This window comes from Sturnira hondurensis, unplaced genomic scaffold (assembly GCF_014824575.4).
Source record: "Sturnira hondurensis isolate 20B ecotype Veracruz unplaced genomic scaffold, ASM1482457v3 Scaffold0013190, whole genome shotgun sequence".
In the NCBI taxonomy this organism is placed as follows: Eukaryota; Metazoa; Chordata; class Mammalia; order Chiroptera; family Phyllostomidae; genus Sturnira; species Sturnira hondurensis.
In genome coordinates, this window is record NW_028085821.1 from 2521087 (window position 1) to 2549080 (window position 27994).

At 39.5% G+C, this 27994-nt stretch overlaps 1 protein-coding gene across 4 annotated transcripts in view; it reads right to left on the minus strand.

Annotated features, from left to right (window-relative positions):
• The window catches only part of SLC38A4 (solute carrier family 38 member 4), a 68310-nt gene that overhangs the window by 23720 nt on the left and 16596 nt on the right, over positions 1 to 27994 (minus strand). For 2 of the 4 annotated variants that reach the window (XM_037061101.1, XM_037061100.1), the window contains exons 2-4: positions 5885 to 6114; positions 2053 to 2143; positions 1437 to 1552 (exon numbers count right to left, since the gene is read on the minus strand). In XM_037061101.1, coding sequence (XP_036916996.1) covers positions 1437 to 1552; positions 2053 to 2143; positions 5885 to 6003 — 326 coding nt within the window. In that variant the 5' untranslated portion in view covers positions 6004 to 6114. Of the gene's footprint in view, positions 1 to 1436; positions 1553 to 2052; positions 2144 to 5884; positions 6115 to 16134; positions 16195 to 16409; positions 16517 to 27994 lie in introns of those variants that run through there. The other 2 variants (XM_037061098.1, XM_037061099.1) reach the window with 2 other exon arrangements.

Here is a 27994-nt window from a genome sequence, read left to right on the forward strand (position 1 = left end):
ATCAGTGATCTATGCTAACATCCTAGTTATTTTAATAGTATGTGTAATTAATGAGAAAAAATATATATAACTACATACATGAATACATCTATAGTCATTAAGATTCAGCAAGTAGAAAACAATGAGTTTATTTCAAACATGGCTTATAAAAGTAAAGTTGATTTTGAACATAAAAACCCACTCAGCTAAAAAGTATTAGAACTAAAACACGTCAATGAAAGCACTAGCACAATATAAATATTTATAGTGCTGCCTGATTCTTAGCCCTCAAGTGGCTGTGTGATCGTCTAATCATAGGTGGTGCTCAGAACGTAAATGGCATGTATGGGTAATACAAATGCTGCATTCTTAGACAGTTATCTAATGCTCTAGCATCGCACTGGAGGTTGCGATCTGCCTCCACACAGATGCCTGACTAACATTAGACTTTATTCCAGTGGAGAATTCCAGTGCTGCCAACCGTGTCTTGGAAAATGCCAGGCAGTACGTAATGCACACAGACATCTGTGGCCGTCTGTCACGGACAAGGCGGGATCCACCCTCCAGGGCAGCTATGTGGCTTTACTAATCTTAGGCAGCATTTACCATGTTTGATTAAAGTACCTAGGTTTAGGAATGAACTTGGGCCATTCTACAAATATTCCCTGTTCTAAGCTTGTACTCGGTCTTGGGGATATAGACACGTGGTAAATAAAAACAGACATAAGCTCAACTGTCTGGAGATTATAGTGTAACAAGGGACATAGACATCAATCAAATGAGTCATACAACGGCACCCAAATGTTAAAACATGTGAGTAAGTGTATTATAATAAGGTAGTTTGTCCCAGTCACGGAGGTCAGGAAAGCCAGCCCAGAGATGAGGCTGAGCTCATAGATCAGGAGTTAACTACATAAAAATGAAGAGGAGAGGGTTCTAAGAGCATGTGCAAAGGCCCTGCGGTGAGAGAAAACATGGCATCTTCACGGGATGGAGAGAAGGTTAGTGTGCCCAGCATATCTGGTGCAGAGACATAGGGCTGAGGTGGGATGTGGAACCAGAGCTTGCAGGGCCCTGGCTTGGTGCGGACTTTCTCCCTACGAGTGTTACAAAGTCTGACATGCTTCTGAGAAGAATTTTTTGACTATTAAACACCAAATCATTGTAAGCATCCACTAAATAATGAATTACTTTTTGAAATGATCCTATAGACTGGGGTTGGGGAGCTTTGCTTGGTTGAGCACATAAAGTTTCTGCCGCTAGGTTAGGAATGGTGGGTTGAACAAATACTGTGATTCAACTGCTCTGCGTATTCTTCAAGTTGCTGTTTTATCTAAAAGCAAGAGGGATATGCTAATAATTCCTCAGATTATTTCTGTTCACAAAGATCAAACTACAGTTTGTTCATTAAAAGAACACCGGGTTCAAACCTAATGCAAATATGCCCGTTCACTTACATAAAAAGTATGATCCCTGTGTTGGCCATGGCGTAGGACAGGCCCAGGATCCCACTGCCCATGATGGCATTACTCAGGTTAAATGAGGACATTCCAAATGAGGTGGTTCCAGGATGCTTAAAGAAAAAGAGATGCACTGTAAGCAAATATTTTCCCAAGGATGAACCACTTTTGGATTATTCTTGTTTTCACATAATCTTTACTGAAGATGAGTGTCTAAGATATAAGACTAAGATAAAATCACAGTGAATGAAAGCTTTTTATTTACTCAACTTCAATCAGATCCACGCAGTTTTCAATGGCATGCTGTGCTGAGCCTTAGTAAGGGTCTCAGTGAAAATAGGAAATATAGGTTGAGTAACATAAAGAAGGGAAAGCATGTATGACTGCCAATTACATTGGGGTTAGAATGATTTTTCCAAAAAACAAATAAATTTCATAAATGATTTATGTAGCCATATGGCGAACAGGAAAAACAAGCCCTTATTTCAGTAAGGGCCTGAATAAACAGAGAATGTGCTGATCAAGGCTTGGAAAATTTCAGTCACACTGTTTTCCCGAAGAGACCTGTTTTCCTCAAGTCCTGTTTATGGCCTGAAAGCAGAGGTTCACTTACATGTTCATCATCATAATCTGTCAGCTTCTTTTTCCCCAAAAATCCATTTGTTAGGAATTCCTGACTTTCATCATCTCCGTTAGCAAACTGACTGAACATACATATAAAAAAGAAAATAAGAAAGTAAACACATTAAAGTCAATGCTCTGAATTATATTTATGTTTCGGGTAAGCTCAGTAACCGACTGGGGGAGCAAAAACAAGACACCAAGAACTCTTTTTTCTCTTTTCGAGTGTTCCTTCAAGACCAGTGACTGAGCTCCAGTTATGAGAGTGAGGGAGGAAGTTGTGATGGAAGAAAATGTTAGTTTTAGCTGGACTTTTTAAAACCACATTTCTTCCCCCAACATTAGCTGCAAGAAAGAGAATAATTAGAGTTAATTTTGTTCCCACCTACAGCCCTTCCCAAGGAAGGATGAAGAGTTGTACTAGGTGTTTCTCAACTACTAGCACAACATAATCAGATAATTAATTCAATAAATATTTATTAATGCCTAGGCACTCTAGTCCTCATCTCATTTGATGCTCAAATACCCCTATGAGAGGGTTCTTTTGCACCCCTACTCTAAGGATGAAGTGACTGTGGCTCAAATAAGTGAAGTGGCAGGCCTAACCCCCTCCCCAGACTCCAAGTTGAGCACTCAGTCAATATTTTCCCCCCTGTTGGCTACACCTGTCATATAGCCCTTGCAGGGAGGTAGTTCAATGGTAGCTCAGTGTTGTGTTTGGTTGTTTTCACTATGTGAGTTTGTGTATATTAGTTACTCTGAAAATATGCTTGGATTATTAGGCAATGGATGTAACTAAGAAAAACACCGAAGAAGGCCAATGAATTAGCAGGAGAGTTGAGAGGGAAGCAGGGCATTAACACACCACTCCTGGTGGAACATTGTGATGGTGGTCTACTTGGGCACAGGCTGGAGGCTGCGCACCCCTCACTGTCCTGGTCGGCTCCTGTGCTCACATGCCAGGGGGCTCAGAGTGTATGAATCTTGTCTCAGCCACATTTCCAGAGGGCTCAACCAATGAGTCCGGCTGCCTCTGTTGCGTTTTGACACTGAAAAATATCTCACAGGCTTCCTGTCTGCAATACGGAATGCCCAACCATGCATGCTTCGTAGTTGAAAAGGGAACACTTTTGCACTATTGGTGGGAATGCAGATTCATGTAGTCACTGTGGGAAGCAGTATGGAGATAACTCAAAAAATTAAAAATGGATCTTCCTTTTGACCCAGCTTCCCACTTCTGAGACTATGTCTGAAGGAAACCCAAACACTAATGCAAAAGAACATAAGAACTAATTCAAATGAACCCCTAAATTCATTTCAGGGTTTTTTATGATCACCAAGATATGGAAGCAGCCCAAGTGCCCATCAATAGATGAGTGGATAAAACAACTATGGGACATTTACACAATGGAATTCTACTCAGGTGTAAAAAAGAATAAAATTTTACCCTGTGTGATGGTGTGGATGGACCTGGAGAACATTGTGCTAAGTGAAATAAGCCAGTCAGAGATACACAAATACCATGATTTCAGTCATATGTGAATCTAATGAACTGAAGTAACAAGGAAAATGGGGACAGACTCATAAATGGAAAGCAGGATGACAGCTGAGGGCAGTGGGGAAGGTTGGGGGTGGAGGGATCGAGCAAAAAGGAAAAAGGACTCATGGACATGGACAACAGTGTGGTGATTGCTGGCAGGGGGAGGGTATAAGGGGACTAGATGGTGAAAAAAATACAATAAAGATAAAGATAAAAATAAAAATAAAAAATAAAGTAGAAGGACAGAATGGGTATGGTTGAAAACGATCAGTATTTGCCATCGTGCTAGGCTTTTGGTTATCATGTTATTCTTGTATAATGTAATACATAGCCTTGTCGTCAAGAGACATGGTTTATATAACAAGGATCATTTTAATTAGAAAAGTGCTTTATAATTAGATAGGTTTCAATTTGGGGGACATTTCTTCCATGACATAGTAAGATAAAATAATTGGAGAATATTTTATTAAAATAACCTTTAGAAACAGAAAAGTGATTATCATGGGAGATCTGTGCAAATTATAGTTAATAATTGGAATGAATCCTGAAAATAATCTTGTGAGGAAGACACAATGAGGTTTCTTTTTGAAAATGGAGAACAATGATCAGGTGTTGATAGAACAAGCAGACAAAATCTCAAAGTTTTATATGCACTTGAGAACCTAAGGTGTGGGTTTTCAAGAACCTCAAGTGCACATCCAGGTTAGGAGCATTTCCTGGCATTCTCCTCCTCCTTCTCATGGGGAGCATCATGCCTTCAGATGCTGCCTCCTTGCACCTCGGCACTCCCTCACTTTGGCTGAGTCTGCAGTTGATGTACTTGCTATGTGGAGACTGGTGTGTAATATTCAGAATTGGAATCTGAGACAAGATGAAATGGAGCCTAAAAGGGCCTAAGGATAAAAACAAAAATGAGTTCAACTCTGAAATATCCGGCATTCTACTTTTTACCTTAATCAATAAACTAGAATCCTTTAGTCCGTAAGTAGCTTTTAAAATTTAGAATATGGAAGTAATTAGACTTTCTTTTTCAAGGCATTTACATGCTCTTATTTTGGCATGGGATGAGTTGTACTCATAAGACATGCCAAGACTGTATAAAATAAATGAGAAATGTCCCCAGTGTCTTGAATGTTTTGAATATGAATCCAGCATGTATCAAAAACACAAGTATAATGATTCCAAATACATGCATTATGTTGAATGTCTCAAAAATGTACATGTAAGGGCTCGATGCAAAGCAAACAGAAACAAAGCTCATTTTAAGGTGATTGTTCGGTTGGGAAATGAAGGCCCATGCCTGAGTCAGAGGTGAGAAGGTAGGGCCCTGTGAGCAGTCCAGAGCCTGTTGGATGAGCCTTAACAAAAGCATCCTTGCTCTTTCCATTACAGCTTTCAGAGGACCAAGTGGAATGGCTCGATAGGACTCTTCTTGGGACAGTGTCTCCTTCAGCTTGGCCACCTCTGCAGAGCTCGTGTCTGTGTGCATCCTTCTCAGAAACAAAAGAGCTCTCTGGTTTCGGTCGATTTACTAAGGGTGATGAAGCAGAGGAGAAGGAACAGAAGTTTACTGGGTACCATCTATATTCTAGGCACTCATTTTAGTCTCAGAAAAGTAGGTGCTGGTTTGCCATTCCTCACTTTCCAATGAAGCTCAAAGAAGATAAACATCTGCTTCACGTTGGGCAACTGCTTTGTAGATTCCAAAGCCCTGTGTTTTACCACATTGTTCTCCTGCTCCAGAAAATGCCACGATTTAGACCTCTAGGGCCTTTCTCATCCTACAGCCCTAAAATTTACTGCACTGGCTCCTGAGAGAAGAATAGTGCTTCCTCCCAGTGGCCTTTCCCTATATGTATATGGTCTATACCTAGTGGGTGAAACCGTGAAAGCTATGAATGAGCTTGCTGATAGGACACTCTCAGTGAGAAAAGAATCCCTACAGAACTCAAGATGGAGCAAATTTTAAAGAGTAGTCAGAGGGAGAGGAATCTAACATACAAAGATCCAATGGGAAAAAGCAGTGATAACCTAATGTAATTTAAGTTATTGTATTTAACAAGGATAGGAACACTGTAACTTCAGTTGTAAATTAGTCATACAAAGGATTAGTATATAACAATGGTGTAATAGGTATACTTCAGGGTTAGGCCGTTGGTGTGTTTAACATCAATGTCATTGTCATGTCTCAAATCAGCCCAGTTCTTCCTGACAAGCCCCATATTCTTCCTGTCCATAAACCCGTCTACTTTCTCCATGGAGCCCGTCACTTGGAACCTCATACCTGCTCATCACTGCCTTTTCTAGGTTGCCCACCCCGGTATAGCTGTCTTGGGCACTTTCTCCGCTGCTGCTCTCGTCATCGGGCCCCATGTTGACATTTCTCAGTTCCACGGGATCCATTTGAGCTGTCAGCGTTTCTGTTCCACACAGGCGCTCCTTCAGTGTCAACAGTATACTGTACCTTCAGCTGAAGGCTCTTCTGCTTTGTGTTGGTGTTCAGTACACACTGTTCTGCAAACAGAGCACAAAACAATCCTTACAATTTCCTTTAAATGAGATAAATGAGTGAGAATTATCTACTTTGTGTACCCTCTCTATAAAAACATGGAAAGGAAGTACACTCCTGAAAAGTTCACACAAATATGTCCAGAAAGATTGAATTGAATTGTAGGAAGAAAGAAAGTTATTAATAAATTGCCAAATCTGCACATGTTTATAATAAGAGTGCCGGTGTACGTGCACGGGGCACATGCTTTGCTAGTCCCATGAGAAGAAAAAAAAAAACCTAAAGATGTAGCAGTAGTCTTGAAGAAGCTTTAGGTAGTTGGTTTTTTAAAAATTTCAATTGAATTTATTGGGGTGACATTGGTTAATAGCATTATGTAGATTTCAAGTGGACAATTCTATCATACATCATCTGCATATTGTACTGTGTGTTCTCAGACCAAAGTCAAGCCTCCTTCCATCACCACTTATCCCCCCTTTACCCTCTTCTACCTCCAACAAGCTTTAGGTGCTTGTTAGCAGATTGCATGACGTAAAAGAAAGGGAGACAAAAGTAAATTATTGACAAAGGAAGATCTGCCTGTGTCAGTGTCTCTACTAGCAGTAACATGCAAAAATTACCACTTTAATCTGCTAATTGTGCATGAAAGAGTTAACACTGCCAAGATGCTTAACCATGTGTGACACAGGGTAGGATCAGGCCCAGGGAGCTGCCTTCCAGGCCCTTGGATCGTGAAGCCAAAGTTAAGAATAGCAACAAAAAGTACAGGTTTATCTTTGAGTCAGTATCAGTCACCATCCACATAAAATTAAAATACATTTTAACAACAAAGAAATTCAGCTTTTAGATTCTCTTCTATCTTTACTTCAGTAGAACTCAGCACAAGTCATTTAACTATTTGCCCTTATTTACTTCCTCAATTGTAATGAAAAGTGGCAGACTGACATTGTGGGGAACAAAAAAGCTACAACAAACCCATCATGTTGTTGATATAAATTCTTCTGAAATATTTACTATTAGAACCATTTGATTCATGTTAAACCATTATACTGGGGAAAATGCTATCACTCTTGCAAGGTGTGGTTCTGGAATGTGTACTGCCCATTTGGTAAGGAAATCCTGAACAGAGAAACTAATGTAAAAATTGCTTTAGAACTCATCATATCCATAAATTCCCCAGCACATACGTACGGAAATGCTTACACAATCCTGTGCTGCTGCAGCGTACCTGTGGAAGGCAACTCATGCCCTAAATTACCAAAGTTACAGAACACCTGTGGGAACTCGTCTGGCTGAGTGTTGGTGGGCATGAGAAATAGAAAGACTCGCCCCTGAGTAATTACCGATAGCAAAGCAATTAAAAAGGGACTTGAAAATTAATATAATAAAAATAATGAACAGATTTTAAATAAGAAATGGCATCTATAGAATAAGAAGATTATAAAAGAAGATCAGCCTGGTTTTAAAAAGAGACAAATGAATACTAAAAGTAGAAAATATAGTCATTGTTTTAAAGCAAACTCAGCTGAAGGGAGTATAATGGAACTGGAGAATAGATCTGTGGAAATCAGTCAAATTATATCAGAAGGAGATAAAGACAAGTATAAAGTTAAGAGACACGGGGAAAAAGCAAGAATAAGAATTTTAAATATATTCTAGTAATGATTCTAATATGAGAGAATTGAGACTAAGGAGAGACAAAATAGAAAGATATAATGGCAAAGAGATGTCTGGGACTGAGTAAAAGATGATAGTTTTTAGGGCTTAAGAAAAAGTATACAGTGCTTCAAGCAAGAGGAATAAAAATGAATATATTCATTAGTATGAGGTAGTGTAAGACATCAAAGATAAAGGGAAAAATCTTAAAAGCCACCAGAGAGAATAGTAGTCAGACATGCACATGGTTAAGAATAAAAACAGAATCTTGCATTAAGCGAGTACAATGCTTTCTCTCACCGGTCACACAGACCAACTTCACTTCTCAGCAGCAACCACTAATGACAGTTTCTGTTTTTAGTTCCTCACTTAAATGTAGTCATTCTAAGTTTAAATTATTCAGTAAAACCTCTCTGACTCGGCTCAACAACTCTGGACTGGTACCTATGAAAGATAAGGAAATGACATACTTCTTTCCATCTTTCCTTATCACATATTTCTGTTTCAGTTAATGAAATACTTTTACAAAGTTGAGATTCACAGTTTCATGCTACTCTGTAAAACAAATCTCCCGTAATTTTCTATACATTGTTTCCACACACTGAAAACCAGTCCTCAGGACTCACAGTGTTGTGACTATGGGAACAGTCTGCCCCAAAGACCCGAGTGGGATATTTGACTAGGTAATAAATGAAACATAGTCTTTTACTACTCAAATTTTGAAAGTGAATTTGCTATATTTTTTACTTTTTGAATGGTTTCCCCTTCACCCTTTGGGTCTCATTCAGCTAATGTTTCTTGAATGCCATTCTACCTTCTTTCTTCAACTGATTTTGTTGCATTGTGGTGAAATACTATCTTTAAAAAAATTTTTTTCACACAACATATCCATGTTTGTAAACAAAATTTCTGACTTTTTCCATGTTGGAAAATGTCTTTACTTTGCCCTCAAACTTGGTTGATTGAATTCCTGGTTCAAAATCATTTTCCTTCGTGATGTTGAAGACATTAGTCTCTTGACTTGCAGCTTCTACTGATGCATCTAATTCTTTGTTTGATTTTTCCATCTGAATGACTTTAGAATTTTTCTCATTATTATCCGAAATTTCTCCAGGGTGCACCTAGATGTGAATATTTTTTAAAATCTATCTTATTCTGGACACGAAGAGCCCATTCAATTAAAAGGCTCGTATCTCTCTTCCAATTGGAAAAATTATCTGTTATTTTAAAACTTTCTTCCCTGTATTTGTTCCTTCTAAAACTTTATTAGTCAATATTAGACCTCTTGATCTACATCGCTAAATTCTTCTCTTTCTTTTCTGTCTCTTAGTCTTACTACTCAGTGTTCAGGGATATATCCGTGATGTCATGCACAGAATAACACAGTTGATCTTCTGCCGAATGATAGAGTAAGAAATACGTATTCGGTCTTCTTCATAGGTTCCCATGCACAGAGCTCCTAATGCAATACGACACATTAATATTTGTTTTCGGTCCCTAGTTCCTGAAATAATAAAGGTGAAAGGAGCATCTTTTGTTATTCATAACAGGCCCCTTGAACCACATTGACGTTAAGTTAATGAGGTGATTTTTGGAAAGCCCCTGTGGATGGGGGCTGGTTGCCAGGGAAATCCACTAGGTGATTAGAGGGCTGGAACGTTTAGCACCACACCCCCCAACATCCTGGGTGAGGATGGGCAGCAGGTTGAATTAATCACTAATGGTCAATGATTATATCAATCATGCCTCAGTAATGAAGCCTCCGTAAAAACCTAACAGATTGGTTAGGCACGGGGTTGTTGGGAGGGAGCACAGAGAAGGCGTGGAAGCTCAGGGTCCCTTCCTTCGTAGCTTGCCCTGTGCATCTCTGCCATCTGGCTGTTCCTGAGTTATGTCTTTTTATAATAAACTGGTAATCTAATAAGTAAACTGTTTTTCCGGGATTCTGTGAACAATTCTAGTGAATTACTGAATTCGATTTACAGCTGGTTGGTCAGCAGGACAGGATGTCAGGACTTGCAATTGCATCTGAAGTGGGGGAAGTCTTGTGGGACAGAGCCCTTATCCTGCGGGGTCTGACACTAACTCCTGGGACATGGTGTCCGAATTGAGTTGAATTGCAGGACACCCGGCTGGTGTCAGAAAATGGGCGAGTGGGACAAAACACACACACTTGGTGTTGGAAGGAAGTATTGAGAGCAGAGTAGATAAACATGATCAAACTGTATCCATTTTATTTTTCAACTAGTTCACTAATTATTTTTCACAATCAGGTTTTTAATTTCTAATAATTTATTCCTATCCATTTCCTCTTTTTTCATATTACCTTTGTTTTGTTTTGCTTTCAGATGCAGTATTTTTCCACTCTTTCTCAGAATATTGATTGGAAGTTTCTAGAGTTCTTTTTGTTCTTCAAAGGATGTAATTTTTTATGGAGTTATTCTGTTTGTTCATTTGGGCTCTTCTCTTTCATGCTGCTGGTTTTCCTGAAGTTCTCAGTGACCCTTGGTTGTCCACTCATATTTATGAATGAAGGGCACATTGGTTAACTTGGCTAGTGCTCGGGGCTTCTCTGAAGTCTTGCGGGCCCATGTCACTGATGGGTTGCCCCTTGCAGGTCCTGTGTAAGCGGCTTCTCTGCGATTGTCTCTGTGTGGGGCACCTTTCGGGGAGCCACTCCCCGGGCCCGGCTGGCACTCTGGGAAAGAGGCTTCTCTGGCAGCAAAACGCTGTGATGTATCATCTTCCTGGTGCAGCTTCCAGTCCTGCTCGTTACCCCACTTTGTGTGCTGTGGAGGCCCTTACACCCATCCTAGCATCTATTCTCAGAATTTCTTCACAGACTAAATCACAGCCTCATCCTGTGGGCAAAAGTGGCAGCCCAAACCGATCCGCTGCTCCCAGGCTCCCTCTGGTTCCGCCGCCGACATAATCTGGTTTGCCCTGGTTCTTTCTCCCTTTCAAGATTTTCCAGCTTTAACTGCTTTCTGGATCCTAAGAAGTCGGTAAAACTTCTGTTATTTTTCAGAACTGCTTTTCTTTTAAAAAGTGTGAGTTTGTTTAAAGTTTCATTGCTTGAATTCCTCCAGGCTAGGTCGTAAGCTCCTCTTTCTTCCAATCTACTCCCAAGACTTTATATACGGAGGACCCCTCAGGCTCACCTGTAGCCCAGACCTCTGCTCTGGTCTCCCATCCCATGTGTCCCATGGCCCAGCGAGTGTACATATGTGCACATCTCAAAGGTAGTTGAAATTAAGTGTGTCCAGAATCTAACTGTGACCGGTCTTTCCTCTGCCAGTGTTTCCTATCCGAAGGATGTTGTTGCCCTTCCCCCAGCTACTCAAACCGGAAGTACCGTCTTCTGTCACAATGTTTCCTTTCTTCCCCGTAGCATCCAGTCCTTTGCAAAGTCTGGCTGATTTTACAAGTCACTAAAGTGTCTCTCAAATTAGTCTACTTCCATTTCTTCCACCATCACTGATGTCCAAGCTGCCATCATTCTTACACTGTCACTTGTAACAATCCTAACTGATGTCTTTGAATCCTCTCTTGCCCACCTATTCAGTTCTCACACAACAGCCAGACTGGTCTTTTAAAAACAAAACTTAGATCATACATTTGCTTAAAACCCTTTGATGTCTTCCCTTTACTCTTAGGACAAAGTCTGAAATTCTCAACATGCCCGCAAGGTTCTACGTGGTCCACCTACTTCTCTGGTCTTACCTCCTTCCACATCCTCCCCGCCTTGGTGTCCTAGCTGCCTCGCCTTCGGGAACTCACCTTGTTCTGTAGCACCTGAGGCCATTTGCACATTCTGGGCCTGGTTCCTGGAATGTGCTACCCCTCTGCCTCCCCTGCCTGACTTAGCCAGCCCCTGAGGCGGTTACAGATTGGACATGTGGGCAGTCCTGAGGACTTCAGTTGGAGCCTCTCTCACTTTGTACTTACTCACTCACAGGAAACTCACTGACTGCATTCGTGTTAAGCCATGCTGTGCCAGAATTTTTTTTTAAAAGAATATCAAACACTCATGTGGCCTGTATTCTACACCAGACACTATGGTAAGGGCATGATGTCTATCAATTCATTTAAATCTCACAGCAGCCCTCTGACCTGGGCACTATTTTTGCCCTCATTCCCATCTTACAGGTGAGGTAGTAGAGGCATGGACAGGGAAAGCAGCCTCTGTGCTATGTCCCCTCTGCACAGCTTGCTGTCTCTGCTACAGGGAACTAAGCCCAGGCGGGGAGCAGGAAGTCAGGCTTTGATAATGAGTAAAAGTGGGTGTAAATTCTGCCCAAATTAACTAACTTCTCACTGGTTTGTGTTTCTAGATGTAAAAATGAGAAAAATGTCATTTACCACAAAGCAGTGCTTTGAGGGTTTAGAAGATACTATGTGTGTCAAAGTTTGGCGTGTAGTAGGCCCTTAATAAATTTAAATCCCTTTGCTTTTCCAATAATCAGCATTTTATATGCATATGCATGCATGCGTAGAGTTTACCTGAGGCAGTGAGTTACACAGCTCTCAAACCCCACACAAACATTGGGAAAACTACTTTGCTGTTTGTAAAATACTTATTCTACTCTCTTTTAAGGTCATATAATAGAATAATATGCCCAAATGTAGTGGTTTAAGACCTTGGCCACTAATTCTAATTTTAGCCTCAGTCAAGAGACAACAGAAGTTGAAACACATTTTCAGAGCTCATATCTTTATCTCTTGGCATTCTATTACTGATCTGTTTTAAGGGAACAACAGGTAAAAACACAATTTAAAATAATAGAACATTAGGAGAAACTAATATTTGAACTAATGTCTGAACCATTTGCCTACAGCTCAAAACACATACTTTGAAGAATTTATACGGTATCGTAACTGCTAAAACTTAATCTCATGATTAGTCACAGAATTCTTCTCCAGTAGAGAAATATTTTAGAGGTGGTATCTATTCATTCATTCAACAAATATTGAGAATGCAACATGAGCCAGAAACTGTGAAAGATAAAGCATGGATAAGACAGAACCCGTGCACCTGATGAACTCTGTTTAGTAGCGAAAACAGATTTTTGAACAAACTATTATAACATAATTTACACCTTAACTTTTTTTTCTGAATAAATACTTGTAGAACTAATCAGTGATTCACTGCATGGGTAGGTGAGAAAAGAATGATGTTGGCAAACACTGAGAATGAAAAATACAATGATGGAATAGGACAATATGTACAGCACATTGCACAATGTAACTTCCACAGGCACAGATTGTGCCGTTCCCTGTGTCTCGGTGCACAGACATCCATCCACCCACCGCTCGCGAGAGGAATCTCACTGCCAGTGCTGACGCCTCTCATCCTCTGCCCTGAACCCCTCTTCCCAGATCCAGTCTGTCTCCGAATCCTATCGGTCCTTTTTCAGTATTTATTTAAAATTCATTTACTCCTCTCTCCGTGACCATTATTGTTATGCCAAATGACTACTACCTGCTCAAGGCCCTAAAACAATTTCCTCACAACTTTTTCCAACACAGTCAAATTTGCCGATGTGCTGTGAGGTTCCATGTGCTTCAACCCAGACACAGCCCTTTAGGCCCAGGTTGAATCGCGCCTGCCCTCACTCACTGGGCAACTAGCCTCCTATCCTCTCCCTACGGGCCCGTCCGGACCTTTGACCTCGCTGTCTGCTCCGCCTGGAGTGCTCTGCCTCACGGTCTTAACCCAGGTGTCCCCCAGAGTCAACCAAAAGAACCTGAACATCTTTAAGTGGCACGTGGTCAGAGAGGTACCACACTGAAACTGACACCCCCGTGGCACGTTCTCATGGCATGTTCTCTCCCGCCTCACAGTGCTCATCACGCTTTGCTCTTAGACTTTTCGTTGTGGTTATTTGATAAAGAAGTGTCTCTTCCACTCGGCAGAAAGTTCCGTGAAGGTGGAAGCGATGACCAGTTTGTAGGCTCGTATGTAATCTCGGCGTCTAGCGCACTGCCTGGTGTTACATTCCACTAAGCCCAACGCATTTTTCTGTGGAATGTAAAGTTTTCCTCTTGTTACCAGAGAAAGAGCAGCTTTGTTGCACAAGGACTGTTGAAAATGACCCTAAAACAAAAATTAGACTTGATTTGACAGAACGCTGTGTGGTCTAGCCTTCCTTTCCCAGGGAGTCACGTTGCTCTGTGATAGGAAGGTGTTTTGCAGAAACCAACTGGGCGCTTCAGTGTGGCAGTCTTTTGCATTGTGGCTCGACTTCACTCATTCATGCAGATACAAAATCAAAATGTGAAACAAAAGTATTTAGAATATTATTAGCATTAAGAGACTTTGTTTCATAACATTTATTAACAGATGTCTAAATACCATAACTAGCTGATTCCTAATACCCAAATTCTAGTTTTTAAACACCAGAATGCCTTGTTCTTTGAATAAGTACCTAAGAAATTCAGGATAGAAGATTCTCAGAAAAAGCAAATTTCTCCATTTCTCACTTGGATTGGTCAAAGAAGAACATCAAATCTGGAAAGCAAAATTGCCCCTGAGCCAAGAGGCAAAAGTTATGACCTTCCCTAGCTTGCTGCTGCCGACATTTATTGTATGTGACAGGCGAGAGCAGAAAGGGAGCTAACACGGGCAGAGCATCTCCCGCCATCCCAGTCCCAGTTCTGGCAAATCCCTCTGAAATCTGGGTGAAGGCAGCAGATAGCTTCGCATGTCGTTTACCTTTTGGCTGAGCAGGCAGCAAGTAGCTGGTCACGCAACTCCCAACAGGCAAACTACCTTGGATCCCAGGAACCGATTTAAACCCACACACAGAACATATCTGAGATAAATGAACATAGCTTTGACAATGGAATCAACCTCATATCATTTTTATACTAAATTCTCTTAAACCATTCCCCAAACAATGCCATCCTAGTCACACATCGATAGTCGGATGGCTTGTTAGTCTCCGACATGATTTCTCACAGAAATTAACTTTCATAAAAGCGTTCACCAGTCAGTTGAGGGGCCTCTTAGAAAAGAAACTGCCGGCCATGGCAGAACCGTATTTGCTTGACTACTCCTTACAGCTGGTGCAAACATGACATTGTCACGCCTCTCCTCAACGCAGACATAGTCTACAATACCTAGGGAGGACTAGAGAAGTTAAAATAAATAACCCCATAGTGAGGTCTTTTCCCTTTGCCAAGAAGGTTACATACTTGTTCATATAAGAATTAAAGCAGACACTTGAGGACATATAAAGAACTATTCATAAAACCTGGATGTGTTACTTTGCTTGCAGAGTTTCCACCTCTGCTCTTAGAAGACAAGGATGCTCTAGTCATCTTAAACATTAAGAAACACCTTAAACTCCTGCTTAAAGTTTAGTTCCTATTTCCCCAAACTGTAGTTTCCAAAAATGTACAGGGATATATAACATGTATGATATTAACACAGTGAACTCTTTATGCTACTCGTGTTAACGCATGGTATTTAATGAGCTACAGTGGATACAGTAAATTCTAAAAGGTCTACATTCTATATAATCGATAGCCAACCACCACTGGAGATCTTTTTTTCTTCCAAAAACTAATTAAACAACATGGTTAAAGAAAACTCAAGAGTTTAGCCCGCAAAATTACATGTCTCAGTACTTAAATATTACTGCTATACTTCTTAGAAGTATAAAAATTCTCAAGAAAATAACCAAAACATTGCCTAAATATAAATCTGAACAACTGGTAGAAGTTGGCCCATAAAATAAATAGCAGCGTTTTCTAGAACACACACCTACATTTCTTTAGTTTGTCAAAAGCAGAACTTTCAGCCAACTGTCCGTGAGTATGACCTACACCATCAATTAAAATATTTCCCACTGAGTTAGAGTGCTCAGATCTCTCACCTGGTCGCTGGGTTAAAACTACGGCACGTGCTCCGTGAGACGCCCCCAACGGAAGTCTCCCTGAATCCACTGCCAGTGCTCCCCCTTTTTAATGAATACACTTGAGTATAGTTCTAATTTCAGGTAATTTCCTTCGGTTCTTCAAAATCTAAAGCTAGGCTTATATTCTATTCAATTGATTGGTTTCTTCTAGTAAATTTGCTCTAAAAATGCCCATTAACACAGTCCCACATGAAGACAAGGGGAGACATAACTGTCTCTTTTATCTGACGGTGATGCCACCCACGCCCTCAGCCTTTCCCAGCTGCTGCCTGTGATGTCCCTGCTTTGGTGACTTCTTTTTGTTTTCAAGCGAACAAAAATCTTCAAAGTTAGAAATTGAGAATGTACTTCTAAAACTTTATATATTTTCCCCTAAGACCAATTATATCAACCCTTCACTCTATTCAGTGATTAACCAAGAGATATAAAGAACTAAACCCTTGTTACCTGCTGGTTTTAAAATGTTTTCCATTCCTGTTGTCCACTGTTCTGATTTTAGGCTCAAACCTAACATCATCAGTGAGAGAAAACTGCAGTCAGGATCTGGGAAAATCATCTCAGTGTCTGACGTTATATTAAATTGATCCATTTTTCAGTGAGAAAAAATTACCCAGATAGTATTTTCGAACTTTTTAACTTGTTAAAAAATAAACAATGACACATAAAAAGAAGAAAAGAACGCTATTTTAACACTGTATATATTCATGGAAAACCAGCTTTACCTTAATTATTCATCCAGTCCTGGGAGTCTTTCCAGACTTGTTTAGAATGACAGAACCCTGACATGGAGTGGACTTCTGAGAACCTTTGGGCATCTAGACATTGACTTAAAGGCCAGTGGGCGTGAAGGAGACAGGCCAATCACTACCACCCCTCACCCCAGCACCGCCCTCTGTCCAACTTGCGTCAGCTTTTAAAAAAAAAAAAGAAAAGCTAAGTCAGTTTACTGTTTTTCACTTGGATTAAACATCAGTTACACCAATTTCTATTTGCTTTTAGGATTTTTGGCTTTTATTCAATGAAATACTCACTTACTGAAAGTTCTGCTTTGAGCGGTGTCATTCTGTATCAAGACTCTATACTCTGGTTGACTAATAAATGTTAATGTTCCCAAAGGTTTAGGAACTGAAGTCAGAGTAGAAGAACACACTGGTAATATTATAGAGTTAGACTGTTCAGTGAAGTATTACAATCACCATGCATAGAAAATATTAATTCTATAGCAGAAGACTTATTTTCTTTTGAATTGTTGACTTACTTAGAGAAAATGTTGCAGGAGGGAGACACTTCCAAATGGCACCAAGCTACGGGAGGTGCTGCGAGGTCAAAGTCATAAGCCCGGTCACGACTGCTGCTATGCCAGAGCAAGTGTGCTGAGCAAGCAAAACTCTTTTTTGAGGTTCTAAAGAATTTTTAAACAGATATTTCCCCCCTTTCAAAAAAAAATCTACTTGGCTTTCCACATATCAGAGAAAGAATTCAAATATGTATGTCTTTCTTTATTGAAAACCTTTATGTATTTTGTCTGGCCAGGTGGCTCAGTTGGTTGAAGCACTGTTCTATACACCAGGAGGTTGTGGGTTCAATCCGGTGAGGGCACATACCTAGGTTGCAGGTTTGATCCTTAGCTGGGATGTGTGTGTTCGGGGGGCGGGGGGTGGCAATCCGTCGACATTTCTCTCACACCAATGTTTCTTTCTCTCTCTCCCTCAAATCAGTTTTTTAAAAACTATATCCTCAGGTGAAGATTAAAAATGTTTTTAAATCTTTTACACATTTTCAGTTTTTAAAGTTAAAAATTTATATACTGAAAATCAGTTTTTATAACATGAATGAACAATCTGGTAAACTATCAGAAGAAATGCTAGATCACAACAGTGTGTTAACTCCCTGGTTCTAGAAAAAAACAACTAAACATTGTTCTTGGAGTAAGAAATTCTTAAGTTCGTGAAGAACATTAAACATGAAACAAGATGTGCAGTTACCCATTTTTCTTTTCCTTATCTAATGTGCCCATTTGGTCTATTAACTTTAATATTATATATTTTCTTTTATTTGTATTTTAGTGACTGGTCCTTTGTTTTTCAGAGTTAGCCTATGTTTTTTCCCCTTTATCAGATGAAAATTATTATTGCCTAAGAAAAAATAATAATAAATATACTATTTTAATTTCAGGGGAATTTGAAGAATATTTCTTTACAAATAGTTTTGTCATTTAATTGTGATCTTTCCAATTTACAATTTCCTTCTGTTTGCAGAGTTACCAGATGAGTATAAGATTAAGCAAGCAAAACCCTGAAATAATTGTTAGAGAATTAAATACCTGTATCCTGATAAAATTCCACCTGATAGTGGGTCAGCTAAAAAAGAATGAATCTACTACAAAATGTGAATTTTGTAATACAATATCTTCATATAAAATAGGGTGGAGATAAATATATTAATACCTAAAGTTTTACCTCTTTAAAATTCTACAATTTTGGATTCTTTATAATTTTGATCTTCTTTAAGTGTACTAAAAATTACAGTCAATTAGCATGTTGGATTAAAACAAGAAGCACCTAAAAGAGACTTCTATAAAGGGTCATATATTTCTCTTGAACCTACCCTAGTTGCAAAATTCTCACCATAAAAGTTTCCTAACATTGACCCCAAAATCAAATTTACACTTATGAAAACTAATTTGACAAAAGTCAGCTGAATTAAAATAGTTTAGGAACTTGGTTTTCGTTTGACTGTCTTCCCTAGATATTTGACGTGTATGGACATGCTGAAATTAATGAAGAAATGTGTGGTCTGGTCTTGACAACACGCACAGTAACTTTCCTTTCATAAGGAAAGCACAGACTTAAACATTATAGTTTAGTGTTTGGAATATTTCTTAAAATCATACCATAATGTAATTTCATAGACTGTTGGTAATAGGTACACATTCTTTTGCTATTGAAAACATGGCAAATGCAACATATTTCATGAGGCTCTGATTTGGTTCAAGTATCACTGTAGAAAGAGGTAATGGACCAGAATATGAATCGACTTTACAAAATGAAAAATATGTGGGCAGTGAGTAATGCAGTCTGAGCGATGAGGTGACACTTCAACTGATCCTTCACGTAAGGAATTCCTGTAAGTGCCACTGAGAACGGGTGCGTGAGACTTGGTCTATGGAGGGCACAGAGGGGTGGCTGGCGTAGGAGAGGTCCATGTGAAGGGACGCTGAGCTTCCCAGACTGTCACATGATTATGTTAGCAGAATTGCACAATGTGCCCCAGGACTCTTCAAAAGAGTCCTGGGCGGCTGAGGCCATCCAAGAAGCCTTTGGGGAGCCCATGTACCTTGAGGAGGGCCTCGAAGTCCAGGTGAGATTCCAATAGGTTTGGAGAAAATGGAGGGAAATCCTGGAGGAAAAATGCAAACATGCTAAAAACATATTCTGGCAGCACAGAGAACCAACCTGGCTGCAGTGGAGACTTTCTGGGGCAAAATAGAACAGAGTGGAATAGTCTAGATGGTAAAAAGCAGTAAGTCTAGGAAACCCAGATTTCTGGTGATGGGGAACTCTGGAAAGCTTCTAAAGGAAATCAGAAAATCAGCAGGTGAGAAATACGAGTGGCATCCTGCGGTAGAGACCGAGGTCGGGACAAGGACAGCAAGAAGGTTTACTGATAGTTTGGCTTTGTCAATATTTGTCTGCCTGAGAAAAAATGACAGAGGAAAAGGCTGATGGAAAGGATGTGAATTGGAGTCAATGATAGTTTAACTCTTTCTTATTCTACTGTTTCTATTTACCACTTTCACTAGCTAATAACACATGCTGTAAAAAATGTTATGTGCTCATTCAATGAGAAATAAAAACTTGCAACAAAATCTTCATTTTTGTTTACATAGAGAGAGAGAGAGAATGTGTGGTGGTAACGCAGGCCCTCCAGCACCCCTCTCAGCCATCTGTGGCTGTCATTTCCCAACAGTTAAGAGAAGGTCCTAGAATGTGTATCCCAGTTTATTACCTACTGAATGCACAGATTGTTGGCTGAATATAAATTAAGCGATTCAGATCAAACCTATGCCCATATTTAAAAATCACCGATCGTCTTGTTTGTCTACCTTCAGCGATGTCCTCAAAGAGAAAGTGCCAACTGGATTCAACCCAGAACTGGTCCACAATTAAAAAAAAAAAAACCTTAGCCAGACCATAGTGGCCTTTTGCAAAGACACTGGGAAAGATAACCTCTTGTTCTAATCAAGACTGCCTCCGAATTTCTAATTTTAGTCATAGGACAACATAACGCTTGGAAATGAAATCTGGTGAGAGCCAAATTAGAAGCAAACACGTAGAAACAGTGATAACTGAGAAACCAGATTATCTAGTTTTTAATCATGTTACATTGCTTTTGTACCTGCATTGACTTGCTATTTTTTTTTCTCTCCCACTTTAAATTCCCTTTTGGTCACCTACACTTTTTCTTTTTTCTATTTCTTTTTAACCTTTCTGTACTACACTGTTTTTATGATGCCTTATTTCCCAAGAAGAGTTAGTTAGCTTTTATCATGTCCAGCCTCAGAGCTGTAAACTCAAAATCTAATAAAATAGGCCAAGTCCCAAGATTATCTATCATCATCCTACAGTCGACATTACTGCCTCCACAGAGAAGGCATTTGCCTGAATCCAACTCTTTTTTATGGTACTGCAGGTAAACGCCCATCCGCCCCACCCAGCCACTCTTAAAGACGAGAGGTGCTAGCATGGCTGAAGCTAAAAACAAGATTTTTATTTATTTTTAATGTCGGGTTTACCCTTTGGCTTTTGGGCTTCAGGGTTACAGTGATGAAGAGAATTTGTGATTATTTTTGATGTCATGCTCTGGCACTCCAACTCCTTTATTTTATCTCTCTTAATATGAATACATGAAAAAAAAAGAAGGAAGTGGAAGAGAAGGAGGGGGAGGAGGAGGAAATCCATGCAGAAATATTACAGAAATCTTCATAAATCATTCAAAATGCAGAATCCCATGTTATTCTGAAAGTGAATTGGGTGCTTACATACTTGTGTTACTATATCACCTACCGAGTGGTAAACCTTAACTATGCTAATAGGTATCACTCTTCATGATTATGTAATTAACCCCCATTTACATAATAAAAAATCCCAAACAGGATTATTACATTATAGCACATTTGTAATGTTTCCGTTGCACAAAACAACACCTTAACATACAGGCAACATAAATGACTTTAGGAATAACCACACTGGATGATAACTTGAAAAAGTCTAAATTTGGGACCCTCCTAAATACGAGACCCCAAAGGGCTTCTGTGTCCAGGCCCCTGGGAGAGGACCTGCCTTTCTGTTCTAACAGCTTCCCTAAGAGAAATGCAGTGCCCCAGGTGTGCTGAGGACAGAGCCTCCGGTGGGCGGCACCCCTCTCCTTAGCCCAGCCCACACCACTTTTACAGTTATACAATGGTACATTTGAGAAATGTTTGAATAGTCACTTACTATGTTGCAAAATTAGCAAACAAGTTTGGTGCGAGTTGACAAACCCACTGACTTTGCCACAGACCTAAATAGAAAATTCCTTTTAGCCTCAGCTGACTGAAAAAAAAAACAGGGGACAGCTCATGTTGTTGATAAAGTTTTGTTCTGTATCTTTCCCTTTTCAAGCAACTCAAAGCCTTGTGGTCAGTTTCATTTCTTGATCCTGCATTGAAAGGATGCAGAGGAAAAAGCATCACTAGTACATTCCTGGCTAAGCAGATAGGTCATGGTAAAGAAGGAAAACCAGATCCGTAAGGCTTAGGGCTGAGTGCAGCTAAAGTAACTAACGTACTGCTTCTAAGTGTTAAATTAGAGCTTTTAGAAGTTCGACCAAAAGAGTGATTCCTACCGTTTAAAATGCCTACTTGAGAAAACAGCACTGCTATGAGATGCATGATTATAATGATTACTATAACAATTCCTAAACGACTAACACACCTTGTTAATTTAAGTTCTTCGTATAAAGTGCAATATTAATACAGTGCTAAGTTGAGCAGACTGCCTTTCTAATTCATAATAGCAACTGATGATTTTTTAAAAAATTACATTCTTTGGGGGTCACAGCACATTAATTTCCATTACTTTCTTTCATAGTACTACCCGTTCCTTTCCTTTAAAAACAAATTCCCTTCCAGAACAATGTCTATGCATTTTGATTTTTGTAAGTTCATCGGTGATTGCAAATCATTGTAAATCTGTCATCCTGCTTGAATTCGGATTCCCACAGTGTCTTGAGCTTCGACCCAATAGGCTGAGTGGCGAAGCTGGGACAAGACAGGGCACAAGAGAGGGAGAAGGTGCCCAGCGGGCTCTGTAATGGGGAGGGCTCCCCTAAAAGGTGGTAACACAAACCTGTGCTGCAAAAGAATCATGTCCCTAGTAAGGGGTGATGCGCCAGGCTGGCCTTTGTAGTACCCTATTTGGCACGTTGAAATACGGAATGCGTGTGGTCAAATTCAAGGAATTGGAGCACAGCAAGATATGTAACAGATAGTTCATATACATGAAATGGACATTAACATTTCCTGATGGACTTTTTGGTGACTGCATAGAAGGATTTCCTGAGTCAGGTCTCCTCCGTGAATGTGTGGGGTGCTTCCCTCTCCAGCTGAGCTGTGAGCAGCTCCAGGGCTGGGCTCCCCAAAGGGCACTTGCCCAAGAGGGTTAGCAGTGCCAGCATGGCTAAATTAACCAAGTTTTTTGTTCTTTATGGGTTGTGTGAGTTAGGAATTATAATTCCTGGAGGATAGAAAGCTGGTAGCACCACTACTTCTTTAAATACAGGGGAGCCGACGCAGAAAACGTGAATGTCTTGACCTCATTCAGGAGGACAAGAGCAGGGGGCACATTCAGGCAGAAGGTATATTTAGTAGGTTTGGGATGGACTCAAGTATTCCAGACAGCCAGTTTAGATGAGTGGTGAACAATCTCTTTTGTTTACCCTGGTTAATATGAGGCCATGGCTGGTTCGTTGGAGGTACCCTATAAATTTTGAATAAATGAAAGTCTCTATTGAAGGTACTGTGCCTCCAAAACAATTCTTTAGAACTTATTTAAGGGTCGCAACAAGTAACATTCTAGTAAATATTCTAATTGATGGATCCTGCCTTACATTACAGTGCAGTGGCTCCTTCTCATGCTCAGAGCCAAGTGTGAGAAGGTGACGTAAATGCTGGTGGTGCGTGCAGGGAGCTGGTACTCCCTTCAGAGAGGGCTGCCTCCCCGGGACACTAAGCAGTAATTAGCAACCATGTGTTCAAAGAATATTCAAAGAATAATAAGGACATGGCAAAGTTATAATTATACTAAGGTTTTCAAAACAAGATACAAAATCTAATATGATCCCTATGGTTTTTTTAATTATGCATATGATGTATAAAAACATTTGCAAAGAAAAAATGACTGAAAAACTCAAAATACGAATAGTGGTTATTTCTAGACTGTAGCAATGCGGATAATTTTTGTTTTCTCATCTATATTTGCTACATAAGCTTTACAATGCATGAATTACTTTCACTCTGAAAAAAAACCAACGAATGTTATTAAAAAACAAGAACAACAAAACCAAAGAGTTCTCTCTCCGGTTTTGTAACAGTCATTAATCAATCCCAGACGTTGGCCACTAGCGACATCTTTATTTTTAGGGAGAATGCTGTGGGTGCTGATCCAGACCAGTCAACTCTCTTCCAACATCTTCAATTCTGAATGAGCACTTATGAGTTACTTAGAGTCTAGATAAAACTGTGTACGTCCAGGTTGTTCTGGAAGGGTAGGGTGTTTGTTCCTCATTGGCAAGAGGTACTCTAATATTCCTCAAAATATGGTTAAGAAAAATGGAGATTTTAAAATACACTTAGAGCCTCAGTATGTTTTCATAATGTTGTGAGAGGCAATTTTTAGTATAGCATAATAAGGAGTCATCCTCATTTATTCATTCGGTAAATATTATTGAACAACTGTGTGCCAGGCTTTATGGTGAAGGGTTAAGACAAGGAAGGCAACAAAAACTACTTTAGTTCAGTAACTCGGTGACCTCCCTGGGCCCTCACTTTCGCATTTACAGAGAGCACACGGTTCCTGAGCTATGACAAGACCATTGGAAGGCCCTGGCTGGTGTAGCTCAGTGGGTTGAGCGCGGGCCTGCGAACCAGAGGAGCGCGGTTCGATTCCCAGTCAGGGCACATGCCTGGGTTGTAGTCCAGTTCCCTGCAGGCCAACTCCCAGCAGGGGACACACAAAAGGCAACCATACATTGATGTTTCCCTCCCTCTCTCCTTCTCCTCTAAAGATAAATAAATAAATAAAATCTTTAAAAAAAAAAGACCATTGGGAGGAGGAAATGAAATGTACTCATTCACTTATTCAGGATCTACAATGCGCCAAAAACACACTATAAACACCATACAGTTCAAACTGGTAAAATAGTTATTTCCTTCTTCAGGTGGAGCTTCTTTTGCCGCTGTTTGGACCATAAGACCTAGAAATGCAAATCGTTGGTAGCTACACTTCATAGCAATCAAAGAAACAGCAAAGGGTCCAATGGAGACTCATCAGGCGTACAATTCTGATTCCATATGTTTCAATTTCACTAATTTTCCTCATAGAAATGTTCACCAAAGTTAAAAGGTGAATGGACTGAAATGTTATTAGTCTTTTTTTCTTTCCCTTTCCTGTCTCAGTCAATCAAGCAAGCAATCACTGAACACCTACTGTGTGTCCAGAGTGATGGTCCCACGTGTTTCCATGTTTGTAGACTTTCCTTCTACTTGCGAATACCTGGCTCTGTTTCACCTGACTGGCCACAACCTTTAGAATAACCAGGGAGCTTTACAGTTGATTTGACACACGAGTTCTCCTGGTATCTACATATACATTAACTATATATCATATGTTCCATATACGAAGGAAGAGATCTTCATGCCTATATTGATGTTTATATCAATCAGGATCATAGTGGTTTCTTTCCTATGTGGTTTTCTTTCCTTTTCTTTCTTTCCATAGTGGTTTCTTTAAGGAAACTCAGCTTTTAGCCTTTGGTTCATATGTATGTTCTTGTAAGTAAGTGCCCTTTTGTTTTCTCACTGTAATTCCAAAATCTTTTTATCAGATAGCATACTGGAGTTCAACTTCAAGGATGTGATCCTCACTCTGCAGGCTCCTCTGAGAGACTTTAGACAAGATAGATTTAATCCGTCCCTCCCCTGTGCTACATACAAGCTCTGCTGTTGGGCTTGCACACTGAGCTAAGGTCTTTGCTTATGGGTCCGCCCTTCTAGACTTCGAAGTCCCCAGGAGCAGACACTGTGTCTTGTTCAGTATAGCACAGGGGCGGCTGGTATGGATCCTGGAGCTCAAGTGCCTAGCCCTACTGAAGTCTGATTCCGGTCACTTATTAACTATCTGATTTGGGGCAAGTTGTTTCCATCTCCATGCCTCAGTTTCCTCATCTATAAAAAGAAGATAATTATCGTTCCCACCTCACCCTACTATTATGAGGATTAACTACGTTAGTATTTGTAGAGCATTTAGAAGCATGTCTAGCACTAGTAAACATGATGTATTTGTTAGATGTGTATATTTAGGGAATTGTCTCTAATGTCAAAACCTAATTATGGTGGAGATTCAGTAAGTCTTTATCGAGAAAGTAAAGTCAAGTAAATATTTTGAAACTCAGTTTTCTCTTCAAAATTGGGTCTAATATAAACCATTATATAAAATTACTTTGAGGTTTAAAAGAGATAAGGGGTACGTAAGCATTATAAATGTAAAAGGTATTTTTATTACCATTCATTCCTAAGGGTAATATGACATTAGCAAAATTGGTCATAGGATTAAATTAGCTTCAATGCCTTTTGCTTTGGAAGTATATTGTCACTGTTCATCAAACCATTATTTCACTTGTTAAACTATTGATTAGTGCTGTAGAAAAGCTAGAAGAACAACAGACTTTGACCCTGACCCATGGAATCCCAGAAAACAACCACGTAATGAGACATGGCTTGCAATATGTGTTTGTTTAACATTAGCCAAACTGTGAAGTTGAACAGCACCATGGTGCATATTTACCCCTGAACTTGTCCTCAGAGCCACTGTTTAAACATGCAAATGTACTGGTAGATGTGGGAGGATTTGGTTTGACTTGCTATGGGTTATTTTTCTTTTCAGTCAAATTAACAAAACACGAAGACCCCAAGGAAGTCTTAAAAGCATGAATATGTGCTACTTCTCACTCATCTGAGGTTAACTTGGGTATGTTTGCTTACAATTGGTGTCTGAAAGTCTGCAGTGTCAAATCCTTTATTAGGTCCAGCCAAGTTCATTCTTTAAAATTCAGAACTGAGGAAACACATGTGCAGGTGTCTTCCAGTAGGAAGCTTGATTGATATTAAAAATAACATTAATTAAAAACTTTTAGTGTTCTTACAAAATAGTCTTATTCCATTTGAGAACTATACCAATTTATTTACTACAAGGTGGTATAGGTACAAATGGAAATAAATATAATGCTGATGGAAATTGGTGATGGGCACTCTAGTATTTCACCTCCTTTCCATCTCTTTCTTTTTCACACGGTTGGTCTTCTAGCTGCTGACATATTGAGTTGTTCTCACATGAGTGTAAATATACTGACATGAATAAATGCCTGTTTCCTCCTAAACAGAATACTATTGAAGTACATTTATTATATAAATACAGGTGTCTTAAGGTTTAGTACCTATCCAGAGTAGTAAGATTCATGGTCTCAACAACTCAGTTTAATTTTTGTAAGGTAAATTTAGTTTAAAAAAATCAGTAGCACTATTGTGTGGTAGGATAATAATAACTAGTCTGATGAATTACTTAACTGTCCTGTGTACAATCACCTAGAATAGTTTTCCTGGGGCAGTTGTTAAGTAAACAAGGTTGTTTATCATTCCCATGCCCAGTTATGAAAAGAATCAACAGGGCAAGAACTACAATAAGAAGTAGAGAAAATGAGCTTCGGTGAGCTGTTCAAAGACCCCCGAGGATTTTACTCAGTGTTTTCTGGTCCTAGTTTAGCCACAGAAAAGATTACGTAAATGTTTATTTAAGAGTATAACTTATTTTTATCACGCTAAAATAAGGATTTAGAAATATGTTGCAATAAAGATGAAACACATTTCTAGATGTCATCTCAGCAGAGTAATCTCTTTCTGATTACTTCAGGAAACTAAATCACCCCAGCTATAGTGAAAATCCTGAGGCTCTGTTCATTCTTTTTACTTCTAGGATTTCAGCAAGTGAAAGTACTCATGTGCATGATCACAAATGTTTAGATATACCCATGAGAAATACTTAGGCATGTATTCTAGATTCATTGATTGATTTTCAATGGGAAGAAATAGATGAAGTCACATGGCTTTGTAGCATGTGAGTTTTGCTTTAAAATGTTTAAGAAACAACTTTCTTTCTAAGCTTTGCAGTATCTAATCACACTCGGGTATTCTCTGTGTGACTGCTGAGATTTCCTGGGAGTAATTGACACCGATGTACATGACAGTATGCCTGTATTGAGTAGACTCAGGTGGGCAGCAGGACAGATAATTTCCCAAGAATTCTAAGTACTTAGAAGGTACCTATCTTGGGCATTTTATTTTATATCTTGACTATACTGAAAAATTAAGACCTCTTTTTATTTTTCACTCTATTGTTCTTTTCTCCCTCATTCCCTTCATTTTTCCTTGCACAGAAAAGTACCATGTTAAAGAAGGCATGTGTATTCTTTATTTCTTTTTCTGCAAGTCAGACAGTACATGTAAAATGCTTAGAACAGAGCCTGTGATATAGTAAGAACTAAATAATATTAATTGTTGTTCATTGTACATATATTTTTAAATTAGTGAACCACTTATAATAGCCTAGCTACTTAGTATTTTTGATAATCTACTCTTAAGCAGTACATTAGTTTCAAGAATTATTCAAGAATAATTACCATATATTAACTAAACCCTAATTCAAAACTTTCATTCCATAATCTTGGCTGAAAGCCAGATGGCAAATTTAATTCCTTGGCCTGCTGGGCAAACACATTCCAGGAATGGCCCCCAAACTCCCGTTACTAGTGACATTCACAGATCCTCAGGAGGCATAGCTTTCTTTAGGGGCCCCTTAAAATATTCACCCACACAAACACGAGCATTTGCTGCCTTGTGTTAACTTGTTAGGAAGTTAAAGTTTCATGTGTAGGGAACCCTGAAAATACACATATGTATAGCAGAGATAACAACACGGGCCTGGTGCCTCCTGCA